The sequence below is a fragment of the Oncorhynchus tshawytscha genome, unplaced genomic scaffold, assembly GCF_018296145.1.
Source record: "Oncorhynchus tshawytscha isolate Ot180627B unplaced genomic scaffold, Otsh_v2.0 Un_contig_4370_pilon_pilon, whole genome shotgun sequence".
Lineage (NCBI taxonomy): Eukaryota > Metazoa > Chordata > Actinopteri > Salmoniformes > Salmonidae > Oncorhynchus > Oncorhynchus tshawytscha.
The window spans coordinates 83,497-106,969 of NW_024609726.1; the positions used below are offsets into that span (position 1 = coordinate 83,497).

General features: G+C 46.8%; 1 protein-coding gene across 1 annotated transcript in view; it reads right to left on the bottom strand.

Moving 5' to 3' along the window:
* shank3b (SH3 and multiple ankyrin repeat domains 3b) overlaps nucleotides 1–20,177 on the bottom strand; it is a 74,462-nt gene extending 54,285 nt beyond the window's left edge. Inside the window, 7 exon segments of the mRNA XM_042317315.1 lie at nucleotides 6,114–6,281; nucleotides 6,371–6,522; nucleotides 6,656–6,764; nucleotides 6,920–6,991; nucleotides 8,777–8,980; nucleotides 14,843–15,064; nucleotides 18,886–20,177. Of these exon segments, the coding sequence (XP_042173249.1) occupies nucleotides 6,114–6,281; nucleotides 6,371–6,522; nucleotides 6,656–6,764; nucleotides 6,920–6,991; nucleotides 8,777–8,980; nucleotides 14,843–15,037 (900 nt within the window). The 5' untranslated portion in view covers nucleotides 15,038–15,064; nucleotides 18,886–20,177.
* Between the last annotated feature and the right edge of the window lie 3,296 nt (nucleotides 20,178–23,473).

The window sequence follows — 23,473 nt, forward strand, 5'->3', positions numbered from 1 at the left end:
CAGGGATAATGTACTGGGTCTATAGCCTACTGAGCATAGCCAATATGCAGGGCTAATGTACTGGGTCTATAGCCTACTGAGCACAGCCAATATGCAGGGATAATGTACTGGGCCTATATCCTACTGAGCATAGCCAATATTCAGGGATAATGTACTGGGCCTATAGCCTACTGAGCATAGCCAATATGCAGGGATAATGTACCGGGCCTACTGAGCATAGCCAATATGCAGGGATAATGTACTGGGCCTATAGCCTACTGAGCATAGCCAATATGCAGGGATAATGTACTGGGCCTATAGCCTACTGAGCATAGCCAATATGCAGGGATAATGTACTGGGCCTATAGCCTACTGAGCATAGCCAATATGCAGGGATAATGTACTGGGCCTATAGCCTACTGAGCATAGCCAATATGCAGGGATAATGTACTGGGCCTATAGCCTACTGAGCATAGCCAATATGCAGGGATAATGTACTGGGCCTATAGCCTACTGAGCATAGCCAATATGCAGGGATAATGTACTGGGTCTATAGCCTACTGCACAGACCTCATTGCAGTAAACTGTTTTTAATTGGTTAATGTTGCATAGGCTTACGCTTTTTAATCAGTAGATGGCGGCTTGCATTTTGACTCCGAGCGTGAACTTTATTCAGAAAAGGTAGGTGACCGCTGACGTAGATCCATGTAGTAAACAGTAGGTTAATTTCTGCAATTACCAGGAGCGTTGAAGCATGAGGCTTAACTTCTCCACTGTTTTGTCCCATAGAATCACATATAGATACCACGTTGTGGCAGTGTGAAGGGCACTGTGTAGAATCACATATAGATACCACGTTGTGGCAGTGTGAAGGGCACTGTGTAGATACACATATAGATACCACGTTGTGGCAGTGTGAAGAATCACATATAGATACCACGTTGTGGCAGTGTGAAGGGCACCGTGTAGATACACATACAGATACCACGTTGTGGCAGTGTGAAGGGCACCCGTGCAGAATCACATATACAGTATATCACAAAAGTGAGTACACCCCTCACATTTTTGTAAATATTTGAGTATACCTTTTCATGTGACAACACTGAAGACATGACACGTTGCTACAATGTAAAGTAGGGAGTGTACAGCTTGTATAACAGTGTAAATTTGCTGTCCCCTCAAAATAACTCAACACACAGCCATTCATGTCTAAACCGCTGGCAACAAAAGTGAGTACACCCCTAAGTGAAAATGTCTAAATTGGGCCCAATTAGCCATTTTCCCTCACCGGTGTCATGTGACTCGTTAGTGTTACAAGGTCTCAGGTGTGAATGGGGAGCAGGTGTGTTAAATTTGGTGTCATCGCTCTCACACTCCCTCATACTGACTGTTCACTGGAAGTTCAACATGGCACCTCATGGCAAAGACCTCTCTGAGGATCTGACAAAAAGAATTGTTGCTCTACATAAAGATGGCCTGGGATATAAGAAGATTACCAAGACCCTGAAACTGAGCTGCAGCACGGTGGCCAAGACCATACAGCGGTTTAACTGGACAGGTTCCACTCAGAACAGGCCTCACCATGGTCGACCAAAGAAGTCTATATGCCAATTTTAATTCATTTATTTATTATTCATTAATTTCTGGTAATTACAATCTTGTCTCATCGCTGCAACTCCACAACTGGCTCGGGAGAGGAGAAGGTCGAGTCACCAAGGGTTAGGGTTAGGCTAACCCTAACTCTAACCCTAACCCTTAGGCTAACCCTAACCCTTAGGCTAACCCTAACCCTTAGGCTAATCCTAACATTAGGCTAATCCTAACCCTTAGGCTAATCCTAACTCTAACCCTAACCCTTAGGCTGACCCTAACCCTTAGGCTGACCCTAACCCTTAGGCTAACCCTAACCCTTAGGCTAACCCTAACCCTTAGGCTAACCCTAACTGGCTCAGGAGAGGAGAAGGTTGAGTCACCAAGAAATCACTTCCACATTTCCTGAATGATAAAAGTCTAATAGTTCCAAAACAAATGAGATGTTAATGGTCACATACACCACATGGATAACAGATGTTAATGGTCACATACCCCACATGGATAACAGATGTTAATGGTCACATACACCACATGGATAACAGATGTTAATGGTCACATGGATAACAGATGTTAATGGTCACATACACCACATAGATAACAGATGTTAATGGACACATGGATAACAGATGTTAATGGACACATACACCACATAGATAACAGATGTTAATGGTCACATACACCACATGGATAACAGATGTTAATGGTCACATACACCACATGGATAACAGATGTTAATGGTCACATACACCACATGGATAACAGATGTTAATGGACACATACACCACATAGATAACAGATGTTAATGGACACATGGATAACAGATGTTAATGGTCACATACACCACATGGATAACAGATGTTAATGGTCACATACACCACATGGTTAGCAGATGTTAATGGTCACATACACCACATGGATAACAGATGTTAATGGACACATACACCACATAGATAACAGATGTTAATGGACACATACACCACATAGATAACAGATGTTAATGGACACATGGATAACAGATGTTAATGGTCACATACACCACATGGATAACAGATGTTATTGGTCACATACACCACATGGATAACAGATGTTAATGGACACATACACCACATGGATAACAGATGTTAATGGTCACATGGATAACAGATGTTAATGGTCACATACACCACATGGATAACAGATGTTAATGTGAGTGTAGAGAAATGCTTGTGCTTCTAGTTCCGACAGTGCAGTAATATCTAACATGTAATCTAACAATTCCACAACTACTACTTAATACACACAAATCTAAGTAAAGGAATGGAATAAGAATATATACATATAAATGTATATAAATAACGACAGGGCGGCATAGACAAGATACAATAGATGGTATAAAATACAGTTTTTAGATTTGAGATGAGTAATGCAAGATATGTAAACATGATCCATTTGTTAAAGTGGCCAGTGATGTCAAGTCTGTATGTACAGCCTGACAGGATGCTCTCATATGTGCATCTGTAAAAGTTTGTGAGTATTTTAGGTGACAAGCCAAATATCTTCAGCCTTCTGAGGTTGAAAAGGCACTGTGGATAGGGGGGTGCTCCTTCTGCTGTTTCCTGAAGTCCACGATCATCTCCTTTGTTTTGTTGACGTTGACTGAGAGGTTGTTTTCCTGACACCACACTCGGAGTGCCCTCACCTCCTCCCTGTAGGCTGTGTCGTCGCTGTTGGTAATCAAGCCCACTACTGTTGTGTCGTCTGCAAACTTGATGATCGAGTAGGAGGTGTGCATGGCCACGCAGTCATGGGTGAACAGGGAGTACAGGAGAGGGCTGAGAACACACCCTTGTGGGGCCCCAGAGTTGAGATGTTGTTTCCTACCTTCACCACCAGGGGGCGGCCCGTCAGGAAGTCCAGGACCAAATTGCACACAGCGGCGAACCAGAGACCCAGGGCCTCCAGCTTAATGATGAGCTTGGAGGGTACTCTGGTGTTGAATGCTGAGCTATAGTCAATGAACAGCATTCTTACATAGGTATTCCTCTTGTCCAGGTGGGTTAGGGCAGTGTGCAGTGGGATGGTGATTGCATCGTCTGTGGACCTGTTGGGGCGGTAAGCAATTTGAAGTGGGTCTAGGGTGACAGGTAAGGTGGAGGTGATATGATCCTTGACTAGTCTCTCAAAGCACTTCATGATGACAGAGGTGAGTGCTACCTCTAAAGTAATTTAGTTCAGATACTTTTGCATTCTTGGGTACAGGAACAATGGTGGCCATCTTGAAGCATGTGGGGACAGCAGACTGGGATAGGGAGCGATTAAATATGTCCATAAGCGCACCAGCCAGCTGGTCTGCGCATGCTCTGAGGACGCGGCTGGGGATGCCATCTAGGTCAGCAGATTTGGAAGGTTAACACATTTAAATGTCTTAATAATCACGTTGGCCACGGAGGAGGAGAGCCCATAGTCCTTGGTAGCGGGCCACGTCGGTGGCACTGTATTATCCTCAAAGCGTGCAAAGGTGTTTAGTTTGTCTGGAAGCAAGACGTCGTTGTCCGTGACGTGGCTGGTTTTCTTTTTGTAATCTGTGATTGTCTGTAGACCCTGCCACATACGTCTCGTGTCTGGACCGTTGCATTGCGACTCCACTTTGTCTCTATACTGAAATGTCACTTGTTTGATAGCCTTGTAGAGGGAATAACTACACTGTTTGTATTCGGCCATATTCCCAGTCACCTTCCCATTGTTAAACTTTGAGGTTCGCGCTTTCAGTTTTGCGCGAATGTCGCCATCTATCCACGGTTTCTGGTAGGTTTTAATAGTCATGGTAGGTTCATCTTCTCACACTTCCTTATAAACTCACTCACCGAATCAGCGTATACGTCAATATTATTCCCTGAGGCTACCCGGAACATGTCCCAGTCCGTGTGATCAAAACAATCTTGAAGCGTGGTTTCCGATTGGTCAGACCAGCGTTGAATAGTCCTTAGCACGGGTACATCCTGTTTGAGTTTCTGCCTATAGGAAGGGAGGAGCAAAATGGAGTCGTGGTCAGATTTGCCGAACGGAGAGTGGGGGGGGAGCTTGTATGCATCTGGGAAGTTAGAGTAGCAGTGATCTGTGTATTTCCAGCTTGAGTGCTACAGTCAATATGCTGGTAGAATTTAGGTAGCCTTAAAATCCCCAGCTACAATAAATGCAGCTCAGGATATATGGTTGCCAGTTTGCATAAAGTCCAGTGAAGTTCCTTGAGGGCCATCGTGGTATCGGCTTGAGGGGGATATACAGTGGGGAGAACAAGTATTTGATACACTGCCGATTTTGCAGCTTTTCCTACTTACAAAGCATGTAGAGGTCTGTAATTTTTATCATAGGTACACTTCAACTGTGAGAGATGGAATCTAAAACAATAATACAGAAAATCACATTGTATGATTTTTAAGTAATTAATTTGCATTTTATTGCATGACATAAGTATTTGATACATCAGAAAAGCAGAACTTAATATTTGCTACAGAAACCAGCTGGTCTGCGCATGCTCTGAGGACGCGGCTGGGGATGCCGTCCGAGGAGAATTCCCTTGGGAGATAATACGGTCAGCATTTGAATGTGAGGAATTCTAGGTCAGGTGAACAAAAGGAGTTCCTGTATGTTGTCACAATTACACCATGAGTTGTTAATCATGAAACATACACCCCTGCCCTTCTTCTTCCTGGAGAGACTCCAACAGCATATACCCAGAGAGCCATGTGTCCGTGAAACAGAGTATGTTACAATCCCTGATGTCTCTCTGGAAAACAACCTTTGCCCTAATTTCGTCTACCTTGTTATCTAGAGACTGGACATTAGCGAGTAATATACTCGGAAGCGGTGGGTGGGTGGTACACGCGCCTCAGAAGACCGCTTCGTCTACCTCTTCTCTGGCAGCGTTGTTTTGGGTTGGCCTTCGGAATCAGTTCAAATGCCCTGGATGGTTCGGACAAAGGATCCGCTTCGGGAAAGTCATATTTCTGGTCGTATTCCTGGTCATAGTTCTAGTAATTTGACGTCGCTCTGATATCCAATACATTAAAAAAATACTGCAAAGTTTCCTAAGGACTAGAAGCGAGGCAGCCCTCTCTGTCGGCGCCATCTTGCCTAATTTCTGTTTCTGTGACAAAAAAGCAACGTACTGTATAGTGTAGAGCAGTGGTCAACAGACTTTTCTGATTCAAGAACACTTGTCTCGGCTTGCAGTCATAATGGCAGAGACATGACTTAAAACACGTAAGATGTTGTTACTCCTATGACCAGAGAAAGGACAATATTCCTAATTCATGTTGTTACTCCTATGACCAGAGAAAGGTAAATATTCCTAATTCAACAAAATAATAGAAAAAGTACATAGAAAATGTTTAATTAGTTAACTAAGTTTTCAGAAAAACAAACTAATTACAAACTGGTCAAGTGGATCTGAAAACAAACAAACCAAATTAATTTCAAATTAAAATCTGAATTTCTAGAACAAAAAAGACATCTAAAAACACACAACTATAATAACCTTGGTGTGTCTGTGTGTGTTTTACCTGGTGGATCTCCTGCCAGCCATTCTCGTCGGTGCTGCCTATGACAGCGTGTTCATGCAGCAGCAGTTCACAGCAGTACGGGTCTCCCCCCACCATGGCACAGTGGTACAACGGAGTTAACCCACGACTGTCCCTATAGTCTGGAGACGCACCCAGGTCCAACACAGTCTGCAACACACACACACATTATGCTTAAAACAGAAACACACAGGGGTGTGTATGCATGTGTGTGTGTGTGTGTGTGTGTGCGTACTCACTGTGAGTGCTGTGTGGTTCCTAGAGAGAACAGCTCTGTGCAGCGCTGTGATTCCGTCTCTAGTCCTGAAGTCCAGGTGAGCTCCTCCACTCCTCAGAACTTTAATCAGCTCTGAACTGCCCTCTAGCTGAACCGCCAGGGTCAGGGGGCATTCTATAAACACACACATTCAGATAGAAAAATACTGAGGCTTAGTCGTGAGGGATAGATATCACTCACTTTCAGACACTGAGGGTGTGTGTGTGTGTGTGTGTGTGTGTGTGTGTGTGTGTGTGTGTTTCCTCACCTCCTGTGTCTGCATCATGAAAATTAGGATCAAGGCCTTTCTCCAAGAACCTGGAGACTTTGTCAACGCTGAGCTGATAAACATACTCCATGAACTTCTTAAGGTTGGCCTGAGAGACAGAGAAAGGGACAGCGAGAGTAGGGCTGGCACGTTAGTGTGTGTGTGTGTGTGTGTCTGTCTGTGTGCGCGTGTGCGTATGCATGTCTGTATCTGTGTCTGTATCTGTGTGTGTGTCTGTGTCTGTGTGTGTGTGTGTGGTCTTACCTTGGTATGGAGCTTTGCTAGCTGCTTGTCGTCCACATAGCTCTGAGTGTAAACACGCCTCTTATAGCGAAACTACAATCACACACACACACACACACACACACACACACACACACACACACACACACACACACACACACACACACACACACACACACACACACACACACACACACACACACACACACACACACACACACACACACACACACACACACACACACACACACACACACAGCCCTATGAGTTAAAACAATTTTAGTTTCAGCATTTAGGTTGAATGTATGGTATAGGTAGTGGTGTAGGTAGTGGTGTCTAGGTTGTAGGGTGTAGGTATAGGTAGTGGTGTAGGTAGTGGTGTCTAGGTTTTAGGGTGTAGGTATGGTATGGTATAGGGCGTAGTGTGTAGAGGGTAGCTCTAGATAGGGAATTGGGGTGATGGGGTAGAGGGTACCTCTAGATAGGGAATGAGAGTGATGGGGTAGAGGGTACCTCTAGATAGGGAATAGGGGTGATGGGGTAGAGGGTCCCTTTAGGCAGGGAATAGGGGTGATGGGGGGTAGAGGGTACCTCTAGGCAGGGAATAGGGGTGATGGGGGTAGAGGGTAGCTCTAGATAGGGAATAGGGGTGATGGGGGTAGAGGGTACCTCTAGGCAGGGAATAGGGGTGATGGGGGTAGAGGGTACCTCTAGATAGGGAATAGGGGTGATGGGGGTAGAGGGTACCTCTAGGCAGGGAATAGGGGTGATGGGGGTAGAGGGTACCTCTAGATAGGGAATAGGGGTGATGGGGGTAGAGGGTACCTCTAGATAGGGAATAGGGGTGATGGGGGTAGAGGGTACCTCTAGATAGGGAATAGGGGTGATGGGGGTAGAGGGTACCTCTAGGAAGGGAATAGGGGTGATGGGGGTAGAGGGTACCTCTAGATAGGGAATAGGGGTGATGGGGGTAGAGGGTAGCTCTAGATAGGGAATAGGGGTGATGGGGGTAGAGGGTACCTCTAGATAGGGAATAGGGGTGATGGGGGTAGAGGGAACCTCTAGATAGGGAATAGGGGTGATGGGGGTAGAGGGTACCTCTAGATAGGGAATAGGGGTGATGGGGGTAGAGGGTACCTCTAGATAGGGAATAGGGGTGATGGGGGTAGAGGGTACCTCTAGGTAGGGAATAGGGGTGATGGGGGGTAGAGGGTACCTCTAGGGGAATAGGGGTGATGGGGGTAGAGGGTACCTCTAGATAGGGAATAGGGGTGATGGGGGTGAGAGGGTACCTCTAGATAGGGAATAGGGGTGATGGGGGTAGGGTACCTCTAGGATAGGGAATAGGGGTGATGGGGGTAGAGGGTACCTCTAGATAGGGAATAGGGGTGATGGGGGTAGAGGGTACCTCTAGATAGGGAATAGGGGTGATGGGGGTAGAGGGTACCTCTAGATAGGGAATAGGGGTGATGGGGGGTAGAGGGTACCTCTAGGTATAGGGAATAGGGGTGATGGGGGTAGAGGGTACCTCTAGTAGGGAATAGGGGTGATGGGGGTAGAGGGTACCTCTAGAGGTAGGGAATAGGGGTGATGGGGGTAGAGGGTACCTCTAGGTAGGGAATAGGGGTGATGGGGGTAGGGTACCTCTAGGTAGGGAATAGGGGTGATGGGGGTAGAGGGTACCTCTAGGTAGGGAATAGGGGTGATGGGGGTAGAGGGTACCTCTAGGTAGGGAATAGGGGTGATGGGGGTAGAGGGTACCTCTAGATAGGGAATAGGGGTGATGGGGGTAGAGGGTACCTCTAGGTAGGGAATAGGGGTGATGGGGGGTAGAGGGTACCTCTAGATAGGGAATAGGGGTGATGGGGTAGAGGGTACCTCTAGGTAGGGAATAGGGGTGATGGGGGGTAGAGGGTAGTCTTTCAGCAGTCGTTCCTCGTCTAGGAACTTCCCAGCTCGTCCGTTGAAGGCCGGTTGAAACAGACCGTAATTCAGAACATCAGTCAGACTCTGTGTTAGAGTCACTAACACACGCTGCTTACTGCTCCACACTGCTGCCTCGGGATCCAACCGCAGACACTTCTACACACACAAATAAAATGTTATTTGCCACATGCGCCCAATACAACAGGTGTAGACCTTACAGTGAAATGCTTACTTACAAGCCCTTAACCAACAATGCAGATTTAAGAAAATTAAGTGTTAAGTAGAAAATAGATAAGTAAAAATAAAATAAAAAAACAGTCAGGATGCTCTCGATGGTGCAGCTGTAGAACCTTTTGAGGATCTGATGACCAATGCCAAACTTTTTCAGTCTCCTGTGGGGGAACAGGCTTTGTTGTGCACTCTTCACGACTGTCTTGGTGTGGTTGGACCATGATCGTTTGTTGGTGATGTGGACATCAAGGAACTTGAAGCTCTCAACCTAATCCACTACAGCCCCATTGATGAGAATGGGGGCGTGCTCAGTCCTCCTTTTTCTGTAGTCCACAATCATCTCCTTTGTCTTGATCACGTTGAGAGAGAGGTTGTTGTCCTGGCACAACATGGCCAGGTCTCTGACCTCCTCCCTATAGGCAGTCTCGTCGTTGTCGGTGATCAACCCTACCCATTGTATCGTCGGCAAACTTAATGATGGTGTTGGAGTCATACCTGGCCATGCAGTCATGAGTGTAAAGGAGGGGACTGAACACGCACCCCTGAGGGGCCCCCGTTTTGAGCATTAGCGTGGCGGATGTGTTATTACCTACCCTTACCACCTGGGGTTAGCCCGTCAGGAAGTCCAGGATCCAGTTGCAGAGGGAGGTGTTTAGTCCCCGGGTTCTTGTTTTAACGATGAGCTTTGAGGGCACTATGGTGTTGAATGCTGAGCTGTAGTCAATGTATAGCATTCTCACATAGGTGTTCCTTTTGTCCAGGTGTGAAAGGGCAGTGTGGAGAGCAATAGAGATTGCATCATCTGTGGATCTGTTTGGGCGTTACGCAAATTGGAGTGGGTCTAGGGTGTCTCCGAGGATGCTGTTGATGTGAGCCATGACCAGCCTTTCAAAGCACTTCATGGCTACAGACGTGAGTAGTCATTTAGGCAGGTTATCTTAGTGTTCATGGGCACAGGGACTATGGTGGTCAGCTTGAAACATGTTGGTGTTACAGACTCGGTCAAGGAGAGGTTGAAAATGTCAGTGAAGACACTTGCCAGTTGGTCAGCGCATGCTCGGGAACACACGTCCTGGTAATCCGTCTGGCCCTGCGTCTTGGTGGATGTTGACCTGTTTAAAGGTCTTACTCACATCGGCCAAGGAGAGCATGATCAATCAGTCATACGGTACAGCTGATGCTCTCATGCATGCTTCAGTGTTGCTTGCCTCAAAGCGAACATAGAAGTAATTTAGCTCGTCTGGTAGGCTCATGTCACTGGGAAGCTTGCGGCTGTGCTTCCCTTTGTAGTCTGTAATAGTTTGCAAGCCCTGCCACTTTCGACGAGTGTCGGAGCCAGTGTGGTATGATTCAACCTTAGCCCTGTATTGACGCTTTGCCTGTTTGATGGTTCGTCGCAGGGCATGGCGGGATTTCTTGTAAGCTTCCGGGTTAGAGTCCCGCACCTTGAAAGCGGCAGCTCTATCCTTTAGCTCAGTGCGAATGTTGCCTGTAATCCATGGCTTCTGGTTGGGGTATGTACGTACAGTCACTGTGGGGACGACGTCCTCAATGCACGTATTGCTAAAGCCAGTGACTGATGTGGTGTATTCCTCAATGTCATCGGAAGAATCCCGGAACATGTCCTGTCTGTGCTAGCAAAGCAGTCCTGTAGTTTAGCATCTGCTTCATCTGACCACTTCTTATTGACTGAGTCACTGGTGCTTCCTGCTTTAATTGTTGCTTGTAAGCAGGAATCAGGAGGATAGAGTTGTGGTCGGATATATCAAATCGAGGGCGAGGGAGAGCTTTGTACGCGTCTCTGTGTGTGAAGTACAGGTGATCTAGAATTTTTTCCCTCTTGTTGCACATTTAACATGTTGATAGAGATTTGGTAGAACTAATTTAAGTTACCCTGCATTAAAGTCTCCGGCCATTAGGAGCGCCACCTCTGGGTGAGTGGTTTTCTGTTTGCTTATTTCCTTATACAGCTGATTGAGTGCGGTCTTAGTGCCAGCATCTATCTGTGGTGGTAAATAAACAGCCACGAAAAATATAGCTGAGAACTCTCTAGGCAAGTAGTGTGGCCTGCAGTTTATCACAATATATTGTACTTCAGGCGAGCAAAATCTAGAGACTTCCTTAGATTTGGTGCACCAGCTGTTGTTTACAAATATGCACAGTCCGCCCCCCGTCTTACTGGTGTGGGCTGTTCTATCCTGCTGGTGCAGCGTGTATCCCGCTAGCTGAATATCCATGTCGTTATTCAGCCATGATTCCGTGAAGCATAGGATATTACAGTTTTTTATGTCCCGTTGGTAGGATATTCGTGATCTTACCTCGTCTAGGCTTAACGGAGGCAGCTGTTTATTCTTGCCGATGCACCGAAAACCCAGCCAGCTGTATGTTATTCATGTCAGCCATGACTCGGTGAAACACAAGACATTACAGTTAATGTCCAGTTGGTAGGATATTTGTGATCGTAGCTCATCTATTTTGTTATCCAATGATTGTACGTTGGCTATGTCACATCTGCTGACCCCTCTCTGGCGCTCAAGGTCGCCAGGCTACTTATCATTACTCACACCTGCCACCATCGTTACACGCATCAACGCTTCATCTGACTCAACTGGACTCCATCACGTTATTAAGTAACCCCCCTATACAGTGGGGCAAAAAGTATTTAGTAAGCCACCAATTGTGCAAGTTCTCCCACTTAAAAAGATGAGAGAGGCCTATAGAGATAGGTACACTTCAACTATGACAGACAAAATGAGAAAAAAAAATCCAGAAAATCACATTGTAGGATTTTTAATGAATTTATTTGCAAATTATGGTGGAAAATAAGTATTTGGTCACGTACAAACAAGCAAGATTTCTGGCTCTCACAGACCTGTAACTTCTTCTTTAAGAGGCTCCTCTGTCCTCCACTCGTTACCTGTATTAATGGCACCTGTTTGAACTTGTTATCAGTATAAAAGACACATGTCCACAACCTCAAACAGTCACACTCCAAACTCCACTATGGCCAAGACCAAAGAGCTGTCAAAGACACCAGAAACAAAATTGTAGACGTGCACCAGGCTGGGAAGACTGAATCTGCAATAGGTAAGCAGCTTGGTTTGAAGAAATCAACTGTGGGAGCAATTATTAGGAAATGGAAGACATACAAGACCACTGATAATCTCCCTCGATCTGAGGCTCCAACGCAAGATCTCACCCCGTGGGGTCAAAATGATCACAAGAACGGTGAGCAAAAATCCCAGAACCACACGGAGGGACCTAGTGAATGACCTGCAGAGAGCTGGGACCAAAGTAACAAATCCTACCATCAGTAACACACTACACCGCCAGGGACTCAAATCCTGCAGTGCCAGACGTGTCCCCCTGCTTAAGCCAGTACATGTCCAGGCCCGTCTGAAGTTTGCTAGAGAGCATTTGGATGATCCAGAAGAAGATTGGGAGAATGTCATATGGTCAGATGAAACCAAAATATTACTTTTTGGTAAAAACTAAACTCGTCGTGTTTGGAGGACAAATAATGCTGAGTTATATCCAAAGAACACCATACCTTCTGTGAAGCATGGGGGTGGAAACATCATGCTTTGGGGCTGTTTTTCTGCAAAGGGACCAGGACGACTGATCCGTGTAAAGGAAAGAATGAATGGGGCCATGTATCGTGAGATTTTGAGTGAAAACCTACCTATTTTGAGTGACCTCTGTCATTGCCAACAAAGGGTATATAACAAAGTATTGAGAAAAACTTTTGTTATTGACCAAATACTTATTTTTCACAATAATTTGCAAATAAATTCATAACAAATTGTACAATGTGATTTTCTGGATTTTTTTCTTCTCATTTTGTCTATCATAGTTGAAGTGTGTACCTATGATGAAAATTACAGGCCTCTCTCATCTTTTTAAGTGGGAGAACTTGCACAATTGGTGGCTGACTGTCACTTCCTCAGTTTCTTTCCCGAGTTAGGGTTATGTAGGGGTAGGTAGTATGTGGACCAGGGTGAGGTAGGGGTAGGTAGTATGTGGACCAGGGTTAGGTAGGTGTAGGGGTAGGTAGAATGTGGACCAGGGTTAGGTAGGGGTGGGTAGTATGTGGACCAGGGTTAGGTAGGGGTAGGTAATATGTGGACTAGGGTTAGGTAGGGGTAGGGGTAGGTAGTATGTGGACCAGGGTTAGGTAGGTGTAGGGGTAGGTAGTATGTGGACCAGGGTTAGGTAGGGGTAGGTAATATGTGGACCAGGGTTAGGTAGGGGTAGGGGTAGGTAATATGTGGACCAGGGTTAGGTAGGGGTAGGGGTAGGTAGTATGTGGACCAGGGTTAGGTAGGGGTAGGTAGTATGTGGACCAGGGTTAGGTACGGGTAGGGGTAGGGGTAGGTAGTATGTGGACCAGGGTTAGGTAGGGGTAGGGGTAGGGGTAGTATGTGGACCAGGGTTAGGTAGGGGTAGGGGTAGGGGTAGGTAGTATGTGGACCAGGGTTAGGTAGGGGTAGGGGTAGGTAGTATGTGGACCAGGGTTAGGTAGGGGTAGGGGTAGGTAGTATGTGGACCAGGGTTAGGTAGGGGTAGGTAGTATGTAGAGCATTAATGTCGTTTTGACACCAATGTTGGAAGCATCAGGAAGTGTTTTTGTTTAAGTGGGTGACGTCGGGTCCGGGTACGGCTGCCGAAGAAACAATGGATGCCTCAGCTGGCTCGTCGGGTTTCCATTTCTCAGCTGGCTCGTCGGGCTTCCATGCCTCAGCTGGCTCGTCGGGCTTCCATGCCTCAGCTGGCTCGTCGGGCTTCCATGCCTCAGCTGGCTCGTCGGGCTTCCATGCCTCCATGCCTCAGCTCGTCGGGCTTCCATGCCTCAGCTGGCTCGTCGAGCTCCATGCCCATGCCTCAGCTGGCTCGTCGGGCTTCCATGCCTCAGCTGGCTCGTCGGGCTTCCATGCCTCAGCTGGCTCGTCGGGCTTCCATGCCTCAGCTGGCTCGTCGGGCTTCCATGCCTCGGCCGGCCCATTGGGCTCGCCCAGGTGGGACGCCGAGTGGCGCCCTTAGAGGGGAGGTACTGTCACATCTGCTCCTGTTCCCCCTCTCTGGAGCTCAAGGTCACCAGGTTGCTTATCATTACACACATCTGTCACCATCGTTACACGCATCAGCACGTCATCAGACTCACCTGGACTCCATCATGTTATTAATTACCTCCCCTATATCTCTTAGTTTCTTTCCCGAGTCAGCATCAATGTCGTTTTGTTTCCCGTCCAGACGCTGTCCGTGTTTTGTTTCATGTCCGTTATTTATGAAATGTTCACTCCCTGTACTTGCTTCTCATCTCCTAGCGTCTGTCCTTACAGGCTAATAGGTAGAGGCAGATTACCCACTTGCCATCAAATCCTTACAAGGCACCCCGACCTACATCCCTGATATCTCTGTCTCTTTCTCCTGTGAATGACGAGGATGAGGCCTTGTCGGGTGTCTGAAAAAAATCCTTCAAGTCCAACTCATTAAAAAAAAATCGTTGTCCAGTACGAGGTGAGTAATCGCTGTCCTGATATCCAGAAGTGTCTTTTCGTCATAAGAGACGGTGGCAGAAACAAAGTTGGCTACAAATAACGCGAAAAAACACACACAACAGCACAATTGGTTAAGAGCCCGTAAAACACACACAACAGCACAATTGGTTAAGAGCCCGTAAAACGGCAGCCATCTCCTCCGGCGACATTCTTCACACACCTGTGAATTTATCTATCAATTTCTTAGGTAAGAGTTTTCATATGTGTGTGTTTGTGTGTTTGCGTGTACCGTCTGCTGCAGGTCAGGGATGCCAATACGGATGACGATGCTGTTTCCAGAGCCGTCGTCAGGAGGATCTGGGGAGGAAGTCCTCCCATCGTCCCTGGCAAGGGCGGAACCTGGCTGGTTGCCATTGGTAGCAGCTGGTTGCCGGGGATGATCAGGGGGGTCATGCTTAGCGTTGGCAGTCGGACTCAGAGGCATGGGGTCACTCACTGTCCAGTCACAGCCCTACACACACACACACACACACACACACACACACACACACACACACACACAAAGGAATCAACAGGAGTCTACAGCTGTTGTATTAGGCGCATGTGACTGATAACATTTGATTTTATTACCTGTTACCAACACTGCTACACAGTATGGTATTAGTACTCATCATAATAGTAAAATAATAAAGGATCAACAATGACACAGAATGTACTAAAGTGAAATGAGAGAGATACAGAGAGAGAGAGAGAGAGAGAGAGAGAGAGAGAGAGATAGAGCGAGAAAGATACAGGGAGAGAGAGAGAGAGAGAGATACAGAGCGAGAGAGAGAGATACAGAGCGAGAGAGAGAGCAAGAGAGAGAGAGATACAGAGCGAGAAAGATACAGGGAGAGAGAGAGAGATACAGAGAGAGAGAGAGAGAGAGAGACAGAGAGAGAGAGAGAGAGATACAGAGCAAGAAAGATACAGGGAGAGATACAGAGAGAGAGATATACAGGGAGAGAGAGAGAGCAAGAGAGAGAGAGATACAGAGCAAGAAAGATACAGAGAGAGAGAGAGAGAGAGAGAGAGATACAGAGATAGAGAGAGAGAGAGAGATACAGAGGAAGATACAGAGAGAGAGAGAGATACAGAGCAAGAGAGATACACAGAGAGAGAGAGAGAGAGAGACAGAGAGAGAAGAGATACAGAGCGAGAGAGAGAGAGAGAGAGAGATACAGAGAGAAAGATACAGGGAGAGAGATACAAGAAAGATACAGGGAGAGAGATACAGAGAGAAAGATACAGGGAGAGAGAGAGAGAGAGAGAGATACAGAGCAAGAGAGAGATACAGAGAGAGAGAGAGATAGAGAGAGAGAGAGAGAGACAGAGAGAGAGAGAGAGAGATACAGAGAGAGAGAAGAGCGAGAGAGAGAGAGAGAGAGAGAGAGAGATACAGAACGAGAAAGATACATTGAGAGAGAGATACAGAGCGAGAGATACAGGGAGATAGAGAGAGAGAGAGCAAGAGAGAGAGACACCCAGCTAGCACATTTGGTTCCTTGGAAGTTGTGGGAACGTACTTGTTTGGTTTCCCATTGGTTCTAGAAACAAAGCCATAAGTAACCTGACCGGTGAAATGGAAAGTGTTTTAAACGTTCTGAGAATGGAAGTGAAAATGTTCCCTGTTCTGGCAAAGCTGAATAAAGCTGTTCATTTTAGTCTATTCAAACAGACCACATTTCAAAGGAAACAAGCACTCAGGTGTGGCCAATTAGTGGCGAAGCCAACACACCAGAACACACTTAACAAGATAGAGGATAAGAGAGAGTTTTGTTGATTCTGAGAATGGAATATATGTTTTTAAATAAAAAATGTAAAATGTTACGAATGTTTCCTGGTGTGTTTTTGGGGAACATTTTTCTTAATGTTCTGAGAACATGATTAAAAAGAACAATGACAAAACCTGTAGAAAAGTGCTGAATTTGAGAAGGATCCTGCCAGAACAGCAGCGGTGGGGAAAGTACCTGTTATACTGGAGTAAGAATAAAGATCCATGAATAGAAAATGACTCAAGTAAAAGTGAAAGTCATACAGTAAAATACTGAGTAAAAGTCGAAAGTACTTGGTTTTAAATAAAGTTAAGTATCAGAACTAAATGAAATTGTTAAAATATACTTAAGAATTAAAAATAAAAGTATAAATCATGTCAAATTCCTTATATTAAGCAAACCAGACAGCACCATTTTCTTACAGAACAGATAGCCAGGGGCATGCTCCAACACTCAGACATCATTACAGATAGCTAGGGGCACTCCAACACTCAGACATCATTACAGATAGCCAGGGGCACGCTCCAACACTCAGACATCATTACAGATAGCTAGGGGCACTCCAACACTCAGACATCATTACAGATAGCCAGGGGCACGCTCCAACACTCAGACATCATTACAGATAGCTAGGGGCACGCTCCAACACTCAGACATCATTACAGATAGCCAGGGGCACGCTCCAACACTCAGACATCATTACAGATAGCTAGGGGCACGCTCCAACACTCAGACATCATTACAGATAGCTAGGGGCACGCTCCAACACTCAGACATCATTACAGATAGCCAGGGGCATGCTCCAACACTCAGACATCATTACAGATAGCTAGGGGCACTCCAACACTCAGACATCATTACAGATAGCCAGGGGCATGCTCCAACACTCAGACATCATTACAGATAGCTAGGGGCACTCCAACACTCAGACATCATTACAGATAGCCAGGGGCACGCTCCAACACTCAGACATCATTACAGATAGCCAGGGGCACGCTCCAACACTCAGACATCATTACAGATAGCTAGGGGCACTCCAACACTCAGACATCATTACAGATAGCCAGGGGCACGCTCCAACACTCAGACATCATTATAGATAGCTAGGGGCATGCTCCAACACTCAGACATCATTACAGATAGCTAGGGGCACTCCAACACTCAGACATCATTACAGATAGCCAGGGGCACGCTCCAACACTCAGACATCATTACAGATAGGGTAGAATGTGGACCAGGGTTAAGTAGGGGTAGGTAGTATGTGGACCAGGGTTAGGTAGGGGTAGGTAGTATGTGGACCAGGGTTAGGTAGGGGTAGGTAGTATGTGGACCTGGGTTAGGTAGGTGTAGGGGTAGGTAGTATGGGACCAGGGTTAGGTAACAGGGGTTAGGTTAAGTAGGGTAGGTAGTATGTGGACAGGGTTAGGTAGGGGTAGGTAGTATGTGGACCAGGGTTAGGTAGGGGTAGGTAGTATGTGGACCAGGGTTAGTAGGGGTAGGTAGTATGTGGACCAGGGTTAGGTAGGGGTAGGTAGTATGTGGACCAGGGTTAGGTAGGGGTAGGTAGTATGTGGACCAGGGTTAGGTAGGGGTAGGTAGTATGTGGACCTGGGTTAGGTAGGTGTAGGGGTAGGTAGTATGTGGACCAGGGTTAGGTAGGGGTAGGTAGTATGTGGACCAGGGTTAAGTAGGGGTAGGTAGTATGTGGACCAGGGTTAGGTAGCGGTAGGGTTAGGTAGTATGTGGACCAGAGTTAGGTAGGTGTAGGGGTAGGTAGTATGTGGACCAGGGTTAGGTAGTGGTAGGTATTATGTGGACCAGGGTTAGGTGGGGTAGGTTGTATGTGGACCAGGGTTAGGTAGGTGTAGGTAGTATGTGGACCAGGGTTAGGTGGGGTAGGTAGTATGTGGACCAGGGTTAAGGGGTAGGGGTAGGTAGTATGTGGACCAGGGTTAGGTAGGAGTAGGTAGTATGTGGACCAGGGTTAGGTAGGGTTGGGTCAGGTAGTATGTGGACCAGGGTTAGGTAGGGGTAGGTAGTATGTGGACCAGGGTTAGGTAGGGGCAGGTAGTATGTGGACCAGGGTTAGGTAAGGGTAGGTAGTATGTGGACCAGGGTTAGGTAGGGGTAGGGTTAGGTAGTATGTGGACCAGGGTTAGGTAGGGGCAGGTAGTATGTGGACCAGGGTTAGGTAAGGGTAGGTGGTATGTGGACCAGGGTTAGGTAGGGGTAGGGGTAGGTAGTATGTGGACCAGGGTTATGTAGGGGTAGGTAGTATGTGGACCAGGGTTATGTAGGGGTAGGTAGTATGTGGACCAGGGTTAGGTAGGGGTAGGTGGTATGTGGACCAAGGGTTAGGTAGTGGTAGGTTGTATGTGGACCAGGGTTAGGTAGGGGTAGGTAGTATGTGGACCAGGGTTAGGTAGGGGTAGGTAGTATGTGGACCAGGGTTAGGTAGGGGTAGGTAGTATGTGGAGAAGGGTTAGAGAACTTTATACCATCAGGACATCATAGTCACCTCTTGTCTGGGATTCCCATCAAAATGATCCTGCTGGTTCCACTGTCACCAAACTGGTCTGTGGTAGTAATGTGCTGGTCTGTAGTACTTCTGTGCTGGTATGTAGTAGTGTGTAGTACTCTACTGTGCTGGCATGTAGTACTCCTGTGCTTGTCTGTAGTACTCCTGTGCTGGTCTGTAGTAGTCCTGTGCTGGTCTGTAGTAGTGTGTATTACTCCTGTGCTGGTATGTAGTACTCCTGTGCTGGTCTGTAGTAGTCCTGTGTTGGTCTGTAGTAGTCCTGTGCTGGTATGTAGTACTCCTGTGCTGGTATGTAGTACTCCTGTGCTGGTCTGTAGTACTCCTGTGCTGGTCTGTAGTAGTCCTGTGCTGGTCTGTAGTAGTCCTGTGCTGGTCTGTAGTAGTCCTGTGCTGGCCTGTAGTAGTCTGTAGTACTACTGTGCTGGTCTGTAGTAGTCCTGTGCTGGTCTGTAGTAGTCTGTAGTACTCCTGTTCTGGTCTGTACTAGTCCTGTGCTGGTCTGTAGTAGTCCTGTGTTGGTCTGTAGTAGTCCTGTGTTGGTCTGTAGTACTCCTGTGCTGGTCTGTAGTACTCCTGTGCTGGTCTGTAGTAGTCCTGTGCTTGTCTGTAGTACTCCTGTGCTGGTCTATAGTCGTCTGTAGTACTCCTGTGCTGGTCTGTAGTAGTCCTGTGTTTGTCTGTAGTACTCCTGTGCTGGTCTGTAGTACTCCTGTGCTGGTCTGTAGTAGTCCTGTGCTTGTCTGTAGTACTCCTGTGCTGGTCTGTAGTAGTCTGTAGTACTCCTGTGCTGGTCTGTAGTAGTCCTGTGTTTGTCTGTAGTACTCCTGTGCTGGTCTGTAGTAGTCCTGTACTGGTCTGTAGTAGTAAGGTACTGGTCTGTACTAGTAATGTACTGGTCTGTAGTAGTCCTGTAGTCTGTACTTCTCTGTGTTTAGGGCTCTACAGTGTCTTGATAACTCTCTTGTCTTTCTGAAGGGAAACCAGAGGAGGGAGGAGTGGGAAGGAACACACTTCCCCCTCATTTCCTCCTTAACCACCAGTAGGCCGGCTCCAGCTCCTCACATCTGACTAATAGAAAGGCTAGCAATATTGGTCCTCAGTGATAGGTTGGTACTCAGTGACCACAACAAAATCAAGTGACATGGTGACATCCTGTACTCCTTTTAGAGCTCACTGATTGGTTAATGGCAGCTCTACAACCCTAAACCCTGACCATAACCCTAATCACAACCCATAACCACAACGCCTAACGGCAACCCATAACCCCTGACCACAACCGCTAACCACAACCCTAACCCTAACCCTAAACCCAAACCCAAACCACAACCCTAAACCCTAACCACAACCGCTAACCACAACCCTAACCCTAACCACCACCCTAAACCCTAACCACCACCCTAAACCCTGACCCTAACCCTAACCACAACCCAAAAACAACCCTAACCCCTAACCACAACCCTAAGCCCTAACCACAACCCTAAACCCTGACCACAACCCTAAGCCCTAACCACAACCCTAAACCCTGACCACAACCCTAACAACAACCCTAAACCCTAACCACAACCCTAAACCCTAACCACAACCCTAAACCCTGACCACAACCCTAAACCCTGACCATAACCCTAAACCCTGACCACAACCCTAAACCCTGACCGCAACCCTAAACCCTAACCATAACCATAAACCCTAACCCTAACCACAACCCTAAACCCTGACCACAACCCTAAACCCTGACCACAACCCTAAACCCTGACAACAACCCTAAACCCTGACCACAACCCTAACCACAACCCTAACCCCTAACCACAACCCTAAACCCTGACCACAACCCTAACCACAACCCTAACCCCTAACCACAACCCTAAACCCTGACCACAACCCTAAACCCTGACCGCAACCCTAAACCCTAACCATAACCATAAACCCTAACCCTAACCACAACCCTAAACCCTGACCACAACCCTAAACCCTGACCACAACCCTAAACCCTGACAACAACCCTAAACCCTGACCACAACCCTAACCACAACCCTAACCCCTAACCACAACCCTAAACCCTGACCACAACCCTAACCACAACCCTAACCCCTAACCACAACCCTAAACCCTGACCACAACCCTAACCCCTAACCACAACCCTAAACCCTGACCATGACCCTAACCACCACCATAAACCCTAACCACAACCCTAAACCCTAACCATAACCCTAAACCCTGACCACAACCCTAAAACCTGACAACAACCCTAAACCCTGACCACAACCCTAAACCCTGACCACAACCCTGACCCAACCCTAAACCCTGACCACAACCCTAAACCCTGACCACAACCCTAAACCCTGACAACAACCCTAAACCCTAACAACCCTAACCACAACCCTAACCCCTGACCACAACCCTAACCCCTAACCACAACCCTAACCCCTAACCACAACCCTAAACCCTGACCACAACCCTAAACCCTGACCTCAACCCTAAAGCCTGCCACAACCCTAACCCCTTAACCACAACCCTAACCCCTAACCACAACCCTAACCCCTAACCACAACCCTAAACCCTAACCACAACCCTAAACCCTAACCACAACCCTAAACCCTAACCACAACCCTAAACCCTAACCACAACCCTAAACCCTGACCACAACCCTAAACCCTGAACACAACCCTAACCCCTAACCTCAAACCTAACCCCTGACCACAACCCTAAACCACAACCCTAAACCTAACCCTAACCACAACCCTAAACCAACCCTAAACCCTGCCACAACAACCCTAACCACAACCTAAACCACTGACCTCAACCCTAAACCCTGACCACAACCCTAAACCCTGAACACAACCCTAACCCCTAACCTCAACCCTAACCCTGACCACAACCCTAAACCACAACCCTAAACCTAACCCCTAACCACAACCCTAACCCCAACCCTAAACCCTGCCAACCCTAAACCCAACAACCCTAACCCCTAACCCCTAACCACAACCCTAAACCCTAACCACCTAACCCCTAACCTCAACCCTAAACCCTGACCACAACCCTAACCCCTAACCACAACCCTAAACCCTGACCTCAACCCTAAACCCTGCCACAACCCTAAACCCTAACCACAACCCTAAACCCTGAACACAACCCTAACCCCTAACAACCCTAACCACAACCCTAAACCCTAACCACAACCCTAACCCTAACCTCAACCCTAACCCCTAACCACAACCCTAAACCATAACCACAACCCTAACCACAACACTAAACCCTGACCACAACCCTAAACCCTGAACACAACCCTAACCACAACCCTAAACCCTAACCACAACCCTAAACCCTGAACACAACCCTAACCCCTAACCACAACCCTAAACCCTAACCACAACCCTAAACCCCGACCACAACCCTAAACCCTGAACACAACCCTAACCCCTAACCACAACCCTAAACCCTGAACACAACCCTAACCCCTAACCACAACCCTAAACCCTAACCACAACCCTAAACACATCCTTTGACATCTTTTTAATCTTTCCTCTCCTACCTACCGTACCCTACTGTCTTCCCCTCCTCCCTCTCCTCCTGTTCTAAAAGTTTCCTATTAGCTCACGCTTCCTCTTTCCTGTCTGTGTTCCCGTGGAGACGGATGTTTGGCAGGAAGAACTGGAGGAGCTGCAAGGCCCAGATAACCCAGACAACCACACACAAAGTACATTACACAAACACACTACATTACACACAAACACACACAAACACACTACGTTACACACAAACACACTACGTTACACACAAACACACTACGTTACACACAAACACACACAAACACACTACATTACACACAAACACACACAAACACACTACGTTACACACAAACACACTACGTTACACACAAACACACTACATTACACACAAACACACTACATTACACACAAACACACACAAACACACTACGTTACACACAAACACACTACGTTACACACAAACACACTACGTTACACACAAACACACTACATTACACACAAACACACACAAACACACTACGTTACACACAAACACACCACGTTACACACAAACACACTACATTACACACAAACACACACAAACACACTACGTTACACACAAACACACTACGTTACACACAAACACACAAACACACTACGTTACACACAAACACACTACATTACACACAAACACACTACATTACACACAAACACACACAAACACACACGTTACACACACAAACACACTACATTACACACAAACACACTACACACACACAAACACACTACGTTACACACAAACACACACAAACACACTACGTTACACACAAACACACACAAACACACTACATTACACACAAACACACACAAACACACTACGTTACACACAAACACACTACATTACACACAAACACACTACATTACACACAAACACACTACGTTACACACAAACACACTACGTTACACACAAACACACTACATTACACACAAACACACTACGTTACACACAAACACACTACGTTACACACAAACACACTACATTACACACAAACACACTACGTTACACACAAACACACTACGTT